The sequence below is a fragment of the Parus major genome, chromosome 11, assembly GCF_001522545.3.
Source record: "Parus major isolate Abel chromosome 11, Parus_major1.1, whole genome shotgun sequence".
Lineage (NCBI taxonomy): Eukaryota > Metazoa > Chordata > Aves > Passeriformes > Paridae > Parus > Parus major.
In genome coordinates, this window is record NC_031780.1 from 11,063,710 (window position 1) to 11,083,288 (window position 19,579).

A 19,579-nucleotide genomic window follows, 5' to 3' on the forward strand; every position below is an offset into this window, starting at 1 on the left:
AAAATCTTTTCTTAAAGGAGAGCTCTTTACACCATTCAGTTCATGTTTATTTAAAAGCTTAAAATCTTTAGAGCAAATCTCACTTTTTGTCCAACAGAAAATTGATTTTGCTAACAAAAATGGTGTGGGCCTGAAAGAGAATATTCAGAAATATGCAAATAAGTACAGATAGAAATCTGTGTGAGCAGCTGAACAAAGCAATCAAATTTTCCTCATTGAAAGTTTGTTTAGCTCTGCTGTGAACGTTTTTGAACAAAATGATAAACTACTTTTAGAGAAATACTTCTTTTTATAGGAGAAAAGGACATTCTTTTTAACCAGAGCTATTTTTAATACTCTACAATTTTTCTGCCAGGTCTTATATTTACAAAATAAAGCACATTGTAAATATTGAACAATACCCAGATATATTTCCTAACAGTTTATAGTACGCTGTGTATTCTGGGTGGGTTCCAAGCAGCAGTTAGTATAAATGATATGCCAATCAAATTATTTTTGCAACTATAACCTGTTATAATGCAGTCTTTTATCTGAAACATCAACTTGATATAAGACAGATCTCTTTTCTTAAGCTTTAACTGTTACATGAATAATTTCCCTTGTCCTGAACTAATCCTGCTTCTGTCCTGTAAGCTTCTTGCTGGTGCATGACAAAAAAGTATAATTTATCTAGAGGTTATATTAATCTTAATAATCACTGCTTCCATTTGGTCATGTGCATTTCTTTTTCCTTAGTCAGGGCTCAGTTGTATACAGAATTTTTGGTGTATTTCAGTGAGTAAGTCAGATTTATACATGTCCAGCATGTCCCTTCTGGGCCATCTCTCTAATGATTCAGCTTTGTAAAATCTGACATTTTTTAAAAAGTCCCCTGATGGCAGTGAGATGAATACTTAAAATTTTACCATTTCCATTGGTGAATAAATGTGTGGTTTCACAGTGTGCCATGTTCGTCACTGTTGTTAGTTCAACATATTCCTTCATCTGCTCTTCATTTCTGCCCCAGGTGAAAAACAATCTTTAATTGCATTTACCTCCCAAAATTCTGTGTTTCATTTTTTGCAGTGGGACCTGAAATAAGTTGTGTCAGCATAAGCAAAGGTGTACCAAGTTATAGAGCAAATAACTAAATAAGCAAGTGGGTGGAAGTTTGGAGTAGGATGCGTGCTGAGATATTCTCTGGGACTTGAGGTCACTTAGCATCATTTCTGCTGGTGGCAGTGCTGACATCAGGAGTCTGAGTCACTGGAAAGTCTTTTAGTTTGGTTCCCACTGCTGCTGATACCATTTTATTCTTACATGGCATATAACCTTTTTTTTTGGAAGTAGAAAATGCTGTGAATCTCCACCGTTGTTGATGATGGCCACTCTAAATGTTGATGATTCTGTTTAGATGACCCAGGAACTTCTGGTGTGGGGAGTGTGTGAAATTGTCCCCTTAAGATTTTGATAATAAAAAATCTATTAATGGGGTTGAAGGGTCATGATATTCTCAAGCTGAACACAATTCCATATCTTTGGAGCAAACAGGGAGCATGGGTTGTGCTTCTGAGGGGTGGAAGAGACTGGAAATGGGCCTAAATTTCCCTTAATTTATGTTTATGAAGGAAAACACAGGAAGAGTGAACACAGTAGAAAGAGAATTTTCAATTGAGAATGGTGAAGGGTTTATACTTCTTAGCCCCTTTTCACACATGCACGGTGTAAAAATATGCAAAAACTTTTTCCTTGTCTCAGTGGATGATATATTTATATGTTGACGTGAAAATTGATAACCCTTTTATTTATTTTTTTTTATAGCAGTTATTTTAGCTAGAGCTGATATTCCATTTAGTGGAGTATGGCACAAAACCAGCACCACCATCTGAATCAAATGGCGCAGCCTGATTTATGCTGGCAAATAACCCTTCAGTGTTTTTCTCCCTGGTAAATACCACAGCAGATTTCTGTTTTTCCTAGGTAATTCTTATACAAATTATTGTTTGAATTTTGATATGATGAGAGGTGTGAGGGCTTGGGGATTTGGTATGCAAACACAAGCAGAAGGGTTTCTTATAATCAGTGCTTTGTCTGCTAGGTTGGATGAAGGTGAGGTTACAGCTCTGAAGTGTTTCCTGTGTCTCTTGGAATCTGTCCTTGGTGGTTTCAGTGATGCTAAAGAAGGTCCCATGTGAAAATGTGTGAAGGGTCATCACAGCATGTTACCCAGAATTTCCCATGGCTGTATGTGAACTTAGACATGGACAACTGTTCCATGTGCTGGAGAGGGAAAAACTGTGAGATTGTGTATGGGACAAAGGAAAGAGATCTCTTTGCTCTAGGCCTCTTTACTGGTGGTCTGGAATTATGAGATTAATTTAAATTTCATAGTTGCTGTTACAGGCTGTCCATTTTTTCAAAATATGAAAAATGGCATTTATATGAAAGTGTGTGTAAAAATGTGTGCTTTGAATTGTTACTAGAAGCTCTCAAAATCATGCTTTACAAGGTATTACAAAATATTAAAAATATTTTTTGTTAAATTTTGAAAAAATTTCCTTTCTGTGTTAATTTTTCTTCAAAACTTATTCCAATCTCACTTTAATCTCTTGCATGTTTCAGTTTATCTTTTCCTTATCTATCCGATAAGCTATTTTTTATTATCCTCTGATAATCATCGTCTTACTATACTTTTCTATGGGTCTTTATTCAACCCCTTTTCTGCCTCCTAATACCCACCACTTGCACAGCATCTCATACCACTTGTATATCTTTTTTCTTCCTCTTCAAACCATACCATGTATATTGTATTTGACAACTCACTTCTTCCATTAAAATACATTTATTGTTCTTCACCAGTTTAGAAAATACAGTTGAGCAACTTTGTTTTGATTAGCTAAGGAAATCTCTTTCACTGGAAAACTGCTATAACTCCAGGGCAGATTAGGCAAGCAATTAGAAGCAAAACCATTAGTGTGAGGATGGCTTGGTTTTGGGATTTTCTAAATCTAAAATTAGTGGACAATAAAATGTTATCAGAAACTATTCTAGATGCTTATACAAATGAAGATAAAGCAAATATTTATAATAGCTTTTATTTTTAACTAACACATCAGTTATTTTTCCCACCCTTTATTAATATTTTCCTCTTTTGGTACCAAAAAGCTGCCAGAACATCACGTGCTTTTGCCCTGTTCCTGCCTTCTCCATTACATTAACACTAGCACTGTGCAGCGTTTCCCAATTCAGACAGAAAAAATGACTGAGAAACTTTTATGGTAGAGCAAAATCACCCCAGTTTGGCAGGTGATGAAGCAAACAACCAAATGGATTTCCTGTGATTTGTTCTCTCTGTGCACAGGCAGAGCAATTTGGATGTTTTGTGCTCCTTTGCATGGTTTTGCCTCATTTCACTGGCTCACTAGAGCTGGACGTGGGATTTGAAGTTCTGAACCTTCACACAGCTTTGATATCACAGAAGCACCACACATCAGTGTTGTAAAACTTGGCTAAAGTTATTGTGTGATCCAAAATATAATATAGTAATAAAACAGCTGTAGCCCTGAGTATTTGGGAAACAAAATCCTGAATATACAGGATTTTGTGAGAGTGCTCTGACTCCAGGACTCACTTCTAGTGCCCAAAGATTTCTGAGCTCCGGGGAATTTTCCATTCTAAAAGTGGGATGGAATGGTAAGGTTCAAGATATAAAATATAATTTAGAGAATTCCCAGCAGTTTGCAGCTAGTTGTAGCAGGCATCTGCCTGCCAGAAGCATGTGGTTATGGTGCAAAGTATTAACGTGGTTCTTTCAGAGTGGTTTTGGTATCAAAAATACTATCTCAGAGACACCCAAAGAACTGCTTTTGGTAGAGCTCAGATCATGCTATCTGACAAAGGAAAAGAATGCTACATTTATATAGGCTTGTGACTTTCTCATTTGACCTCCAGTTATCAGCCTGGCTTGGAATTAACCAGTATCCCTAGGAATATGTTGCATAGTTTCTTTCGTTTAGACAAAGAAAGTTCATGAAAGGATTACAGCTTTCATACATCTACTGACTATGATTACAATCCATGCTTCTACTTTGAATTCATGCTAAAGCTACATCTGATCATTTTAAATTCAACTAAGAAGTATTCAACTTCTTGCACATCTTTGATATGAATAGCATGAGACTGAATTATCTCAGTCCACTAAAGTAGGAGAATATATTCAGAGTGTGAGTTGTGAGCTGTGGAACAGCTTGGCAGCAGAAATGCCACTAGGATCTGGTGTCTCTCATACTTCAAGAAAAGAAACGCAAGAATTTGCATGTATCAAAGCTCGTGCTTGCTTACATCAAGACATGAAGGGTACTACTTGACTGTTCAAGTGAGCTTTTAGTACCATTTTTAGTTTTATATTTAAAAACTTTGGTTTTTCCACAGCATCTGAAAATTATAAGAGGGAATTACTGGTGTGCTTTTTAATATACACTTAATTCTAGCACTAATTACTCATTAGTATTTTGACACTGAAGGTCACCTGAAGACTTGAGAGGCCTGGTTTTGCCATGGTGCCAGGCATTTCCAGCCCTGCATGTGTGAGATTCTTTATAGAAAATCTCCATATTTTAATGTCAGGGTTTTCCTAATACGAAGGCTTGACTGAAACTTTATTAATTTCATTTGTCATAGATGGAATTTTCTGTGTACCCCTTGTGTGTCCTCAACTGTCAGCTGAACCTCAGGGGCTGCAATCAATATCAAATAATTTCTGTGCCCACTTTCAAGAAGAAATACAGTGACCCAATTAAGTGAAGAAAATGCTACACTGTAGTTATGGATGAAAATGCTATTAAAGTAGGTTAGTCACCTACAAAATAAAGTTTCTGCAGCCCAAAATGTTGCCTTTAGGTTCGAATGAAACACTGGGAAGCTAAAGATAGATAAATTAAGCCTGATTAGTCTCTGTGGCATAAATTAGGAATACAAACCACCACAAGGGATTATTCTACTCTTAAATTTAATTCTCCTGTACTGTTATTTCAGAGCATTGCATCCAATTCCATCTTGCATGTTTAAATAAAGTCAGGTGCTGCTGAAGACTCTCCAGAGGCCTCCCTGCTGTGGGACTTGTAATCATGCCTCAACTAAAAATAGTGGAGAAATCCTCCCAGTTTCAGGTTGATATGAAATAAAGAAACGAGGAAGTGATGTGTTATGTGTCTGTTTACAAAATACATCTGTGATCTATGTTACATTAACACATGTAGGTTTTCCAAACTGAAAAATGTCATCACCTGAGGAACATTTGAGGGTGACTGACACCAGCTCTGGGGTTGGGGCATTCCTGGGTGACTTTCCTCAGTTTCTCCTTGGGGTATGGTTTTAATAAGAGCAGCTACATCACACAGGCTGCCTTGTAATAGACTTGCTTTGTACAGCCTTGCACATGGTGAAGTACAGTTAATTTAAAAAATGCTGTTTATCTATTTGGTTATGATTAGTGCTTCTAAAGTGGAAAGTATTTAATTTCATTAAAAAATGCAGGAACTCATGGTATGAACATGGCTGAGAGTTGAGATATTTAAGATTTTATGCATGTACTGGTTTTAGACTGAAAGTATCTTGACTGATCCTCCATTATCATTATTACAAAATGTCTACATCTGCTTCACCCTTTCTCTATCAATTTTACATTTAAAACCTGATATAATTTGCTAGTGTAGTAGAGCTGATTCACAGTCTAGAATGGAATTTACAATTTTCACTGAAGTGAGTGAAATTTGATATAAGATTGTAAGAAAAGCTACTTACAGCCCCAATTGCAGTATAATCACATCACTTGAAATTCGTGTGCGAAAATGTTACAGTAATCTTGAATATAGTGATGTAAAAGTATTTCTTGGGATCCTAAGTATAAAATGCTGTCATTATGCTTAGAAATGCTTAGGTTCAATGCTTAGACAGTTTATATAAAATAAAGGGGGGGTAGACATGATTAACAGCTTGATTGTATGAATTTAACACCTCAAAGAAGGAAGTGGAGCAGAAATGTTCCTATGGCAAAACCAGTTCTATGTTTATGCATTTACCTCCTGAAAAAGCCCCAGTAAACAAAAGTCCCTGTAATACTATCCCTTGCAGCAGCTGAGCTGCTGGGGTAAAGAGTGCTCAGAGGTGTAGGAGGGGAGCTGAAGAAAGGTCCTTGATGCTGCCCTTGGTGCCATGGGGCTGCTCCCTTTCAGGACCTGGCTGGTCTCAGCTCCCAGGGGTGCTGGAGGTCTCCTGTCCGTGAGCTGGGCGTGGGGCACTGCCTCCAGCCACATCACCAGTGCTCCTGCCACCTCCTGTACAGGACTAGGGAACCAGACAGGAGGGCAGCCCCAGCATCAGGTCCACATTTGGGTCCTGGATTTGGGTCCTTTTTTCAAATGTGGGTGTGTTGGAGGCCATCCTGAGAAGCTGTTGATCTTCTGTTTGGTAAATGTCATGGAGAAAAGAGACATTTCCATCTTCTCACAGGACCATGGAGGAGGCTCGACTGTGCTTTGGCCTTGAATCATCCTTTAGAGCAGCTGTGTAAAAAGAGCATATTGTAACTGCCATATGTCCTTGGATGTCATCAGAAATGAAATCTTATGTAGAATTTCAGCTGTTTAGAGTAATGTAAAACACGTACATCAAATGGGTGATGTGAAAACCGCATGTGCGAGAAGTCCTTTGCTCATGTGGAATCAAAATTGCCACAAAGTTGTAGAAAAATGCATAGGAACAGGAGCAATATAAGTAAGTTCTTTTTCCATTTTAGGATTATTCTCCTTCTATGACATTTATGCCTAATCTGGTTTATTGTAGCAACAAGTACATGCTCATGAGAGTGGTTGGGAAAATAATTTCGTAGTTCATCACTGCAAACACATCTAGGTTAGAAAGCAAAGCAAGAAAACATCATCTTTAAAAATTCATGTATTTTTAAACAAACACTTAAACTACAGTGGCCTCTCCTTGGCTCTATAGCTGAATATCTTAACATCTGGTATCTTTCTGTGTTTCAAGCTTCAGGCAACAACAGGGTGTGATGATAGGGAATGTACTTCAGAACTATGCAAAGCAACATCTGTAGATCTTGTAAGGTCTTTTTAATGTGAAACTCAGTGGATTGGTCTAAGTTTGATACATGTATTAGCTTTGTACAGAGAAGTAGCCTTAGCTTATGTAGGGAGACACAGAGATATACCTGGAATTTATGTTTGAGTGTCCATTTTATTACCTTTGAAGGCACAGTTCCACAGACTGTGGACATACATTCTTGTCTACAAAGAGTCAAAATAGTAAATTGAAACTCAGAATATGCAACAGCAAAATTGTTGGTATGTTTGTCTTGGAGAATACTTTCAAGATTCAGACTAATTTTATACTGCTTTAATCTTGTATAAATATTAGGACCAGGATTGCTCTTTGAACCACCTTTTATTTAATATGTATTAATTTAAATATGGAATAGGTAGCATTAAAAGTCTGGCATATATTGAATTGCCTTGACTGTCAGTCAGCAGAATAATACTGTGCATATTCATACAAAGTTACTTCTTGCATATAAAAACATTTATAGAATGTGTCCTTCTTAAGAGATCTGAAAATGTCTAACATGAGACCATTAAATATTCCTTTCACTACTGTTCCTAAGACTCGTTCAGTATCACACATTGCAAAATATCATTCAGTTACAGCTTTTGGCTGTGGAATTCACTGAAGGAGTTCATATTAAAATGTTTGGCTGGAATCACAGAGATTAAGTCAGTGCTTTTTATTGTTATTGTCAAAGTTTTTATTTGCTGGCTGAAAGCTTTTAAAGTAACTTCAAATGTTTCCATTCTAATTGCTTTCCAAAAGTTTTAAATCTGTACTATCTGCAAACAGTGTGTCTGATGGATATTGAGGCTATATGAATAAAATATAAATGTCTCTTTTTTTTTCAGCTCTTACTCAAGTATTTTATGCTACTGAGAATTTTTTTGGGTCTAAGCAGAGTTAGAGAATGTGTATGTATGTGTACATATATGTACAGGCATAGCCTCACTTACATAAGGAGATATATATATATATATAACAATTAGTGTGGCAAATGTTTGAGACTCAAAAATTGGAATCTAAATGGTTCCCTGAATTAAAAGCTTTAAGATTTTAAATATCAAAAGACATGCATGATTTGACACATATTTATGAAGAAATTCAATAATTAATTCAATTCACTTATGAGATTATTCATTTGCCTAAAATTCAGGATTGAGAATGTGACAGCAAAGATGGGTACTTCATACTTTGAAGTTTTATGCTCCTGTCTGTTGGCTTGTTGATTATCAGTGATGTGGTTCTAAGCAAATGCAGCTTTTTGGCATGAAATCCCCTATAGGAACTCCTTTGGTTTTCTACAGGGCCTGCATTCCCTCTGGGTCATTGCAGGATCCTGATGTGGTATGATAGAGAATCCTGATGGGGAGGAAATGGAGAGAAATAACTGCTGTGTAGCAGGTTCTGGTGGCCAGAGTCATCAGGAGGCAAACATTTCCTGGGTGGCTTTTCACAAGTCCATTAGGACATGTCCTAGCAGATTTGTAGGCAGAACCTAGCAGGATGTTAACCCTCTTCCCGAAGATATGAACTACTGAAAATAAGCAAACACTGTAATCTGTCTCAGAGAGTGGATGGTTACTGTACTATTCTATAAAAGTCACTTAACTTAAATTTGTTCTGAAATTATGAACAGAAAGTCCAAGTATAAACTTGGCATATATAGTACATGCTGCCTGGTGGTCCAGTATTTAATAAAAGTGTTCCCAAATGTTATAATTTGCTGACAGAAGCAGTCTCTGTGCACATATCCCTACCCTTGTGGACACACATACAGCAGTTTGCTCTTAGATGGATCTGGGATAACTTATGTGCTTACTGACATGTGGTCAGAGGCTGACCCAAATGCATGTGCCTGCATCTGGTCCAGCTCTCCATCTCCTTTATGCTCAGTGACTCAACCCATTACCTCTTAGAGCTGCCTGTTGTCCATGGTGAATAATACTTATGGTGGTGGGCAACACATACCACCTTCCAAAATGTTGGCATCCTGCAGAGTGAGTCCCAAATTTTCTGTGGGTATTGATGTAGTGCCAAACTCAAGGCTGGCATTTTGCATTCAGCTTGAGATAAAATTTCTTCTTCATCTGCAGGGTTTAAAACAATGCTTCATTCACTCACGATAATATGAATCCCTAACAACGTTGGTGGTGTGGCACCTGTCAGACTACAATCTGCCTCATTGTTTATAGCAGCAAAATCAAAATAGAATACTTGTATTTTATAAAATATTATGGATACCATCTACTGCTTCTGAAGTATTGAAACTTTCATGAGTGTCTTGCTTTTCCAGAAAAGAACTCCCTGCTCCTCCTATGAACACATAATAATTTAGGAGTAAAGGCTCTACAGAGATTATCTGGATATTCATCTAGAACATAAAGAATTGGAGGATTCTTGTATGTTTTTTAATGTTCATTGAAAAAATGGATTGTGTTTTCTGATGAGAACCACCCCCCAGTATTTAATTCAATACATCTGGTGAGGACACTGCTGTTTGTAGATGGTGATAGATACTATTTAAAGAAAAAGAAAAATTCCCCTGTCCCAGCCCTCCTCCCACGCCTTTTTTCTCCTTTACTTCTGTTGCCAGAATAATTTTAGTGTATATTGTTTTGTTTGGAATAATCAGGCTGAAGTAGCATTAGTCCAGCTTCTCATCTTTTAATTACAGACAGTTTATTGTCTATGCTGTCCCACTTTCTGCATGGTTCCCCACCAGCCAGCTAGACTTAGCAATCTCCATTAATTTAATTTGGCATTTCATTCAATCAGACAGGCTGTGAACATGATGATTTTTTTTTTTTAAATAACACAATGCTCATTCTTAATTGATGTCCTTATCAGACATTGTATTTGCCAGAGCTGTAATTATTGGTCAGGCAGCAAAATCAAATCTGCCCAAATGCAGTGAAGATGTTCTCCGGTGAAATTATTAAGATACAGTACTTAGACCTGCAAAGTAATTTAGTTTTGGTCTGTAATTACATCTTTTGGGATTGTTATCTTTCATTTTACTCATAAGGGTAGTGCAACCTCAGAGGAATTAATTTGCCAAATATGAAGATAAAACTGAGATTCTTACCATAATATATATTTGTGCTAGTTGATATTTCTCTATATGGAAACCAAGAGTATGCTCACACCATAAATGAATGATTTTATTAATGGCTATATTTTAAAAAATATGTGTTCTAATTTTACTGAAGAAATACTGAAAGTGTGATCATTTGAGGGTGCCATTTTCCAAAAGCAGTAAATTGGCATGAGTAATAATAGAGTTTGGATGTGTAACTGCCTAAAATATGTACAAAAGTGGGTATGCAGTGCTGTGACAGAACTAGTTTAGAGCTTGTGAGAATTTTGACTAGAAATACTATCCCAACAAACTTTAAATGTGTGTTTTGACTAAACATTAACTAATAATTATGAAAGGACTGCTAGTGTCATGATAATTAACTTTGAATTCTGTTTTACAGTAAGGATTTGGATAAGGTTTTCTTTAATTAAAAAAAAATAAAAGCAGCAGGGAGTGGATTCTGTCATAACTATTAATATTTTTATTTATTCTCAGATACATGTGTTTCATTCCTGTTCTGGATATGTTTGAAGTTTTTAATTTGGAAACTTTATTCACATATCATGGTTTTGCTGTTTTCCTGTGCTGGAACAATAACCTTTCCAATGGTGGTTGTTCCTTGAGGTTGCATTATTAAACAGCAGTATTGTAAAAATAATTATTTGGCATATTTAACAAATTTACCTGCTGAATAAAATTTTCTTTTCGAGTGTAAAAATATTAGTATTTTAAGCGTTCATTTTTGTTTTGTTGAGATGCTCAGATAAAAGTCTTTGCTCCTTTATGTCTGGTTTTAAGTAGCTTATGTATTTCTGTATTTGACCTCTTGAGGAAATGAATAGTTGGATGTGAGTTCTAACGTTTTTTAGATTAGAATTGCACAAGTTAGTCGATTTTAAAGACAGGTTGTGAAAAATGCTAATGACTGAACATTGTAGGTAAAATGATTCCTCCATTAAAATCAGTAGCAGAATTGCTATTATCTTTTATAGGTACAAAATTTTATTCTGTGTGTCCATAATAGCAACAACTTCAAATGTTATTTGCTTTAGTTTTGAAGGTTTTTTTTTAAACTATTATAGTTTTGTGGTGTAAAGTTCTCTTTTGCCTGTTTTATGTCTTGCTGTGATGAGTCAATCACAGTTGTCAAAGAGCCCAGAGAGTGGCCACAATTCAAATGGCCACATTTGAGATTTTCTGAAGATTTTTTTTGTAGGAATTCAGACTCAGTGGACATTTAATCACTGTTATTTATCCCACGCTGCCAAGGGTTTTCTGTGGCGTACATCATATCAGAATTCTGCCTTAAAACAACTGCTCATTAGTCTCTGCTTTCATAACCAACCAATTTTTAAGCTCTGGTGAGTACAAAGGGTAGTTTGAAAACCCAGTAGCATTGTGCTGTGGCAGTTCCAAGCGGCTTTTCCCTTGATTTGCAAACAGATAGCCTAACATTTGGCCCCAGAGGTTTGGTCTCAGAAAACACACACTTTGGAGAAGTGTGGCAGTGATACAATTTTTACATTCCCAATGCTGGGCAGGAGTTGACTGAGTCTTCATTAGGGCACGTGTTGAGGGAGGGCGTGAATTTCCCCTTTGCATTACAAATATACACCCTTGCTAGAGAAGCTGAGTAAGACCAGGTGTTTGGCTTCAGGTCTGGCAGTCAAAGAGAAGAGGAAAGCTTCAAACAGCTACTTTAGAACGAATGAGTTTTCTGCACATGCTTTAAACAAGGCATCAGTAAACCAAGCATCCACTCTCATTCCAGTCTTCATGTCTGTCCAGAGGGATTTCAACAGGGCCAAGATTCAGGTGCCCTTCCAACACACAAGAGTAGGGGACTGAACTGTTACAGTTTTGATGCAGTGATTTGCACGAAGAATGGAAGCTGTGATTCACAGCAAGTTCAGAGGAGGCTTTGTTTGTGTGAGGTTCATTTCCTGAAATGGGCAGATGTGCTTTCCATGGGTTGGTGGTGGCAGTCAGCCGGGTACTCCCACTTAGTGTGTTCATCAAAACTGAAGAGAGAGCTTGAACTGAAACCAAAGGGAAAAAATTGTACTTTGTAATGCAATGGTATGTGTTGCCAAAGGAATCTGGAGACATTTTATTCTTTCCTAGTTACAGAGCAAGGGTGCTCTGAGTTCTTTGGGTGAAAGAGTTTATGCAAAACCTTGCTAATTGCTCTGGCAAAGTTCTTTGCAAAGCATCCCAACACTATCCCAAAACAAAGGACAGCTGGACTGGGTGCTGCATCTTACTCTTCTGTCCGGTGGAAACCTGACAGGTGAGAGACTCACCTGGGCAGGCCAAATTGCTGGGTCTCCTCTTTAATTTGAATCTCTGCTGTCAACTATAACAATGCTCTGAGCTGTTTATGAGGGATCAGAGCAAGGATTCCTGAAGAACATAAATGGAGAAAAATATTGTCTGCAACAAGAGCCTTTTCACAAAAAATTATTTTACTAAAATAGGCAAGAACCCGTTGTTCTATTTAGAATGATTTATCACTGTTCCCAGCTGATCACAAAGTGTTTCTAAATTAAAAGCCATTAATTATAGCCTTATATAGATACAAAGATATGCAAGAAGTGCTTTGTAATTCCAGCTCTGCACTTCAGGTGAGAGCTTTTTAAATTACTTGGACCATTGGAGCCACCTGCTTGACTAAATGCTGAGGGCCCTGTGTTTCAGTACTCATCAGTGCATTGCAGTGTTAACATTGTTACTGATTTTTCTCATTTCTCCAGGGCAAATACTAATTAATGGATACAATTCACAGCTGATTAGCTGTAGTTTCTTCAGTAATTACATTCGCAGACTAACTGTTCAGAAGAGGATTTCTAACCCAGTTCTTATTTCACTCTAAGCTTAATTTGTTTTTTGAATTGTTTAGGTCCTTAAGATAATAACCATTTTATTTTCTTTTGTTGTTATAGGTACCATTAGATAATATGGAAGTTTAATCTTAGAAATACTCACTGATAATTGTTATGTGTCCTCAATGGATTTCTAGTTCAGAGAGAAAAAATAAATGTAAAGAATATTAGTTGTGATCCATACTAACAAAAGCTGAAATATTCCAGTTTCTGACATCATTGCCTGAGTCACACACAATGGGGTCTTAAACATTATAGCCTAAGAACAGAATGACTTGAAGGAGATGTACCTGTAACTTTTAGCTTTGACATTCTTTTTTATATCATTTGCTTCCACAGTCTTAATAAAATGGAAAATTAAATTGTCACTTTCCCCTTTATTTTACTTTAATAAAACAAAAAAGAAGAAAACCACCCTGGAAATCAGAAAGCAGTAGCTGTGCTGTGAGCAAAATATGTACATCAAAACAATGTAGAATTTTACTATTGAAGGAAAAAATCAGCCACATTTCTGTTTACAGGCACTGAAGCCCTTAGGATGCTAAGGTCTTTAAAATGGGTAAGGTTTGTTCCCATTTATTTATCTAGTGTTAGAGCAATGCTTGCCTGGTGTACCTTTGCCCTTAGGTATCCTTTGAAAACTTGATATTTTTTTTTCTTTGTTACTGTAGAAAGAACAGCTCTATTCAAGCCATTTGAGTTTTTCATGTAAATCATTCTTAGTTTGCCACTAACTGACATGAAAAATTCTATCCTGTCGATCGCACTGTTGAGCTGAAGTAGTGTCTTTGTGCAACAAATCCACACACACATCCGTATGTGCCAAAACAGTCATTTGAATGTGCAATTTTACTTGAATTTTTTAATCTCCAAACATGGGTGACATCTGGGCTTTTAAAAAATGGATGACATTACTTGAGTATCTGCATAGCTGGGGATAACAGAGTTTTAATAGCTATGAGGCAGCCTACATATTGTGCTAAGGCCTCTGTTGCTTAACATGTGTTATAGGTTGAAAGATTCAGAATGATAAGTACACAAATGGAGTTTGTTACTTCAGAATGAGGGATCTCATCTTGTATTCCTTCCCTCCCCTGTGATTGTCTCCTAATTTTGTTGATGTCCTATTTAGTCAATCTGACAATCCATCAGGTACACAAGGCTTTCTTTTTTTTTTTTTTTAAATCTCCTTTTAGCATTTTTTTATTGCTAGTAGTGAATGTTTGAGATTCTAAGGAAAGAGCCTTTCTTGAAAGGATCACTGGTCTCTCCACTGAGAGACTGGAGAGTCTGAAACGTTTTACTGCTAAAAACAGTCAGGCACCAGGTGCAGCTGTAGCAAATTGAGCTGAAGCAAAGTGGTTTTCCTTTCAGGACAGGTTCAGCTGCCCAGAAAGCACAGCAGAGTTTCTTGCTTGGAAGAACAACCTGTGCAAGTGCATGGTCACCCATCCCCACGTGCTGGTTGCAGAGCTTATGCTGTGTCGGGAATGTTTGCTCTTGTGGGGCTGAGGAGGGGCTGCAGGTCCACCAAGATCGGGCAAGACAAGATAAAACAAAGCCTTCCTAAAAGAATTTGTTTTATAAAACTAGCAAATGGGAGTTAAGGGAGGAATGCTCAGTTGGCTTTAGCAGCAGTGATGTGGTAGGGACAGCACTGGGACTTTTCCCTCGCTTAGCGCCCTGCCTTGCACTGCGCTCCGTGCCTGGCAGGAGCCACGTGCGCGTGTTTTACTGGAGCTGCATGACACACCTGGTGTCTGCCCCTTGAAGCAAAGACTCTGGGTACTTCCCTCCTCTGGGAACATGTCCAGGACTGGTTACCAACCTACATGCCTTTGCAAGTGCTGTTCGAAGGCATGAGGCACAGTATTATGCTGATAATCACTTTGTTGTTTACCTTTGGGCTGTAGAAGTAAAAGTACCTATTTTTCTCAACAAATGTTCATACTTGAGAATTTGGAGGAAATGACTGGCATAGAAGGAAATCCCTTGTGATCATGAGAATTGCACCTTGGTGGGAGCAAGGGGGCAGTGGGCACATCTTGGTGTCTCAGTGTCAGACAGTTTCTCTGAATTGCAAAATGTTTTGGGGTTAAGGTTCACTGGGAGAGTGGGAGCTCCACTGAAGGGAAAGATAAACCAAGGGGGATTGTTCGGCTTTTCAGTTTTGTGGAAAGTGTGGGACTTCAGGAACAGCATTGCAGATTCTCATTCTGGCCTTCAGCTCTTTGAATCCAAGTGTACTTAGAATACAGCAGCTAATTCTGGCTGCAGCAATCCTCTGGGTCAGGATCACTGGCAGAAATATTATAATGTGCACCAGAAAAGATGTAGGAGAGTAGAAATGTCTTTCCTGGGAGTCTCTTCCTAACGGGTTCTTAATTTCCAAAGTCACTTTCAGGTCTCTGGGGTGGCTTTGCTACATGGGCAAAAAAAGTTGGAGAGATACACATGGAAATCTTCCTTGTAAAGACTGGGGGATGCAGAGTATGTGATAACAATAATAATAATAATAGTAATAATGTTGAATCCAATAGAGTTCTGACTTCAAAGAAACATCTGCAAATACTTTTAATCTGTTTGTTTCGGGTTTGTTATTTTTTTTTCCTTCCCCCAACGTTTTCTATGCCAGCAATGGGGTAAAGAAAAGTTTATCATGGCATATATTAAATCCAAATATTTATTTTTCTTTCAGTTTGGAAACAATAACAACTACATGAACATGGCAGAGGCAAATAATGCATTTCTTGCTGCAAATGAGGTAGATGTTTTTATTTTTTATCTATGCTCATATTCTGCTGTTTGTGGTGATAATTTAACAGACTTTGAATGGATGAAGAGTGAAGTGCCGAATTTCTGTGTGTTTTATGGAGCACAAAATAAAGACTTTAATGAGAAAGAAAATAACCTGACAGCTCTCCATTACTAGTCAATTTAGCTGTCCATAAGGCTGTTACTTACATAGCATGTCAATAGAAACAAATCTGCTTTATGTATGGAAAAAAATTATGAACAGAAGGAAACAAATAAAAGGCACAGTAGGTGTACACTTTGAAAGCAAGCTTAGTAATAGTCATTACTAGCTAATGTTCTAATTTTTGTTATAGATACAAATGGTTTAATTTGGATTCTTAATACTCATACGAGATGGAAAACCAAAGCCAGCTCTGTTGCCTGAATAGTATGTGCTACATCAAGGAATCTTCTGAATCCAGGGTCCAGAACAAACCCAGAGTCTAGGCTGGGTTGTGGACATGATGTATTTGATCACTGCCTTTGAGAATGGAAACAGGAGAATGTGGGAACTCCAGGTTCCATGTATCTGCTAGGTGGGGCCACCTTATAACCAGTTAAAAGACTATCAGCTCACTAATCCTCACCCCAAGTCCAGACAGAAACTACCTTTGCTCATCCTTGAGACCCAAGCTCTCACTCCATGCACTGTCTAGTATGTGCACAGCAGAACAAGAGCTGTTCTTATAGGGTGCATGTCCTAAATGACCTTCCCAACATGAGGAATGGGTAGAAAACCAGGCAGCCCTGATTTTTGTGTTGTAAGTGGGGACTCAGTCACAGGTGTTCCTGTGCACATCTAAAACAATGACCTCAGAGAAAATAAGCAGAAAGGTGTAACAATAAATATGAAGGTTGGAATTAAGGGTAGGATTTTATGAATCATTTATACAATGGTCACCATCTCTTTTTACCCAGCAAGACTGCTTAGATAAGGGAATATTGTTTGGCACTAGCTCCAGTGTTATTTGTGATAATGAACACAAACCCCATCTGTAATGACAACATGATGTTTCTTTCTGTAGAATTTCTTTCCTACATTTGAATCAAACATTGATGAAAGCTCTGCTGCCAGCAGCTGTTCAGAGACAATTTAATTCCAGCTGTGATAATTCACCGTGTCAGACATTGGCTGTTATATGTTGATACAACAGTTCTCCAGATTTGCATTTTTATCAAAAGGAACAAATGTTTTGAACATTTCAGTACAGATGGCATTTAACCATGCACACAGGTTTTTGGGTTTTTTTTGAATATATGTGTAAGATATAAATATTTGAAAAGTTAATAACTTTTAAAAATGTGATTGGTAAGATAAATCTCACAAATGTTATACCATCTTTTGGTCATAACACCACCTTTCTGCAGTCCCAAATTGCATACTATTCAGGCTCTTTTTATAGACTGAATAGCCCAGTGATTTGGATTTGAGGCTACTTCACTAAGGAGCTTGCTTTCTTCTTAGATTACATCTATTTTATTCTCAATCTTATGTCTGTTTTATGTTTGGTTTTTGGTTTGTTTTGGTTTTTTTTTTTAAAGATATATGCATATTTGGATAAATTATACACTTATAATTAAATTCAGATTTAAAAATGTTAGGGTATTCATCAATTTACTCTTCCATTTGTAGCTATAAGTATTAAGCTATAAGTATTAAGATGAATGCTACTTTGCTAAGTAAAAGATTGTATTATTATCTATCTGTATTACATATTTCTGCAGCTGTCCTGGAATTATGCTGTTAGATGGAGAAAAAAGATCCAGTTCTTATAATTACTAATATCTCATAAATATGTCAAGCAAAGAAAGGTTCAAATGTACTATAATAATACTGATTGCACTGAACCCTTTTGCTTGAACAAGGAATAAAAATATGATTAAGTGTTACTGCTCGTATTAAAGCGTGAACCTTACTTTGCAATTACTGCATTACAATGTATTTAATTATAGTGGTTTTGCATTAACATGAATGTAGCTTTCTCGGTATTATTTTGGGCCTGAGCACTGCTGAGCTAGAATCCCACTTTATTTCTGTAAATAATGCCTGAAGAGTGTAATCCTAGAGCACATTCAGGCTTAGAAGCCACACATTTGCTTTACGTTTTCTGTCTCTATGTCATGATTACTACGACTCATTTTAAAGCACCTTAAATATTTATTGAAATAATATTTCAAGTGTTAATTACAGTGGTAATGAAAACAGCCAAATGCCACATATCAAGAATGAGTGTTTATCCGTATTGTTAATGTGATATGTTAGATTTCATTAAGCAGTAATGGGGTAGCAAATGAGTCACAAATTACAGTTGCATCTGTTACTAGACCACATTAGTGCCAAAATAACTGCAAATGCAGCCATAGGGTTATGTTCATTAGCCAACCACTTCTCCTGGCCAATCCATCCTTTGTGTTTGTGAAGCACGGGGTCCATGAGAAGAAAAATTCACACCTTTTGTAATACAGCAGTGGGGAAGTCAAACATCTCCCTAATCCAGGCCCAGCCTTCACATCCAGAATTAAGTTACAGCCTCGCAGTTGGAGCGAGATGGGCACAGTCTCAGCAGACTCTGATGGTGCTGCAGACTGCAGCAATCTGGGACCCCATCATTTCTGGTGTGAGACCAATAATGACAGCTGACAGGTTCTATATGCAAGCAAAGGTTTTTCTTGTGTTTCAGTTTCCATCTTCTCTCAAGCGGTTATTAATTTATATCATCATTAACAGTTTGAAGGATGACAATTTGCAGCAGTTAATGAGATCTTTCACTGAACTTATCATTTTTAAATTAACTGGCATTAAGTCACTCTTTCAAACAATGTAATTAATACATAAAACAATTCTCCCTCCCACCCCAACCTGAATCCTGAACTAATGCAAACAAACAAATCCCAGAGCAGCCTTGCATGTCCAGAACAAGACAAGAGTGCCTATTTTAGGATTGCCAACTGCCCAATTTGATCAAGGCAGTTCTGATTTGGGTACATTTAAAATGGCCTAATTTCAAGCACTGAATTTCTATTATTGAGTAGCAGTGGACCTGAAATAATACATGAAAGTTCATTTAACTCTCAAAAAATTTGAATAAGCGTAGTTCATTTGTTTCCCAAATAAAAGTCAGCCATGTTGAAGCCAGATACAGACTCTGAATAAAAATTATCTTTGACAGACACATGCACACGTACAAACATGCACAAACCCTGAAGATAACTGGCGGTAAATGTTTTGCTCAAGGCATCTTAACAGGTGTTTAGTTCATAACAAACCTACTGTTCAAACAAAGCTGGCTTGCTTCAGAAAGCCCTGGAAGCTGCTGTAATCACCCTCACGCTTTCATACATCTCTCCTCCAAATTACAACCTGTGTTTAAAAGGCTTCACTGTATTTTGGGGATGGAAAAGAAATAAAGAATGATAATATTTTGCATTTATTAGTAGATAAAAGCAAACAAAAGATGTGAAATGGTCAGTGATGAATTCTTTTTGTGTGTGTGCTCCGAAATTGTCGGTGTTTTATGAAGCGTGAGAATAATGTAAGCTGTTTGTGCTATTTTACTAACATATCAATAAAGTGGCAGTTTGTTGTACAGCCAAATCCAATGTAGCTGATATTCGGACTAACAACAGACAGATGTTGCTAATTAAGTACACATTAAAAAACTGTTAATACTGATACTCCATTTAAGCCATATGATAATGAGACTTAAATCTTTAATCAGAATGA

General features: G+C 37.1%; 1 protein-coding gene across 3 annotated transcripts in view; it reads left to right on the forward strand.

The window, feature by feature from the left end:
- Window positions 1-19,579, forward strand: part of TOX3 (TOX high mobility group box family member 3) — an 88,995-nt gene that overhangs the window by 45,440 nt on the left and 23,976 nt on the right. For all 3 annotated transcript variants that reach the window (XM_033517222.1, XM_015640319.3, XM_015640320.3), the window contains exon 2: window positions 15,758-15,823. In XM_033517222.1, coding sequence (XP_033373113.1) covers window positions 15,779-15,823 — 45 coding nt within the window. In that variant the 5' untranslated portion in view covers window positions 15,758-15,778. The remainder of the gene's footprint in view (window positions 1-15,757; window positions 15,824-19,579) is intronic.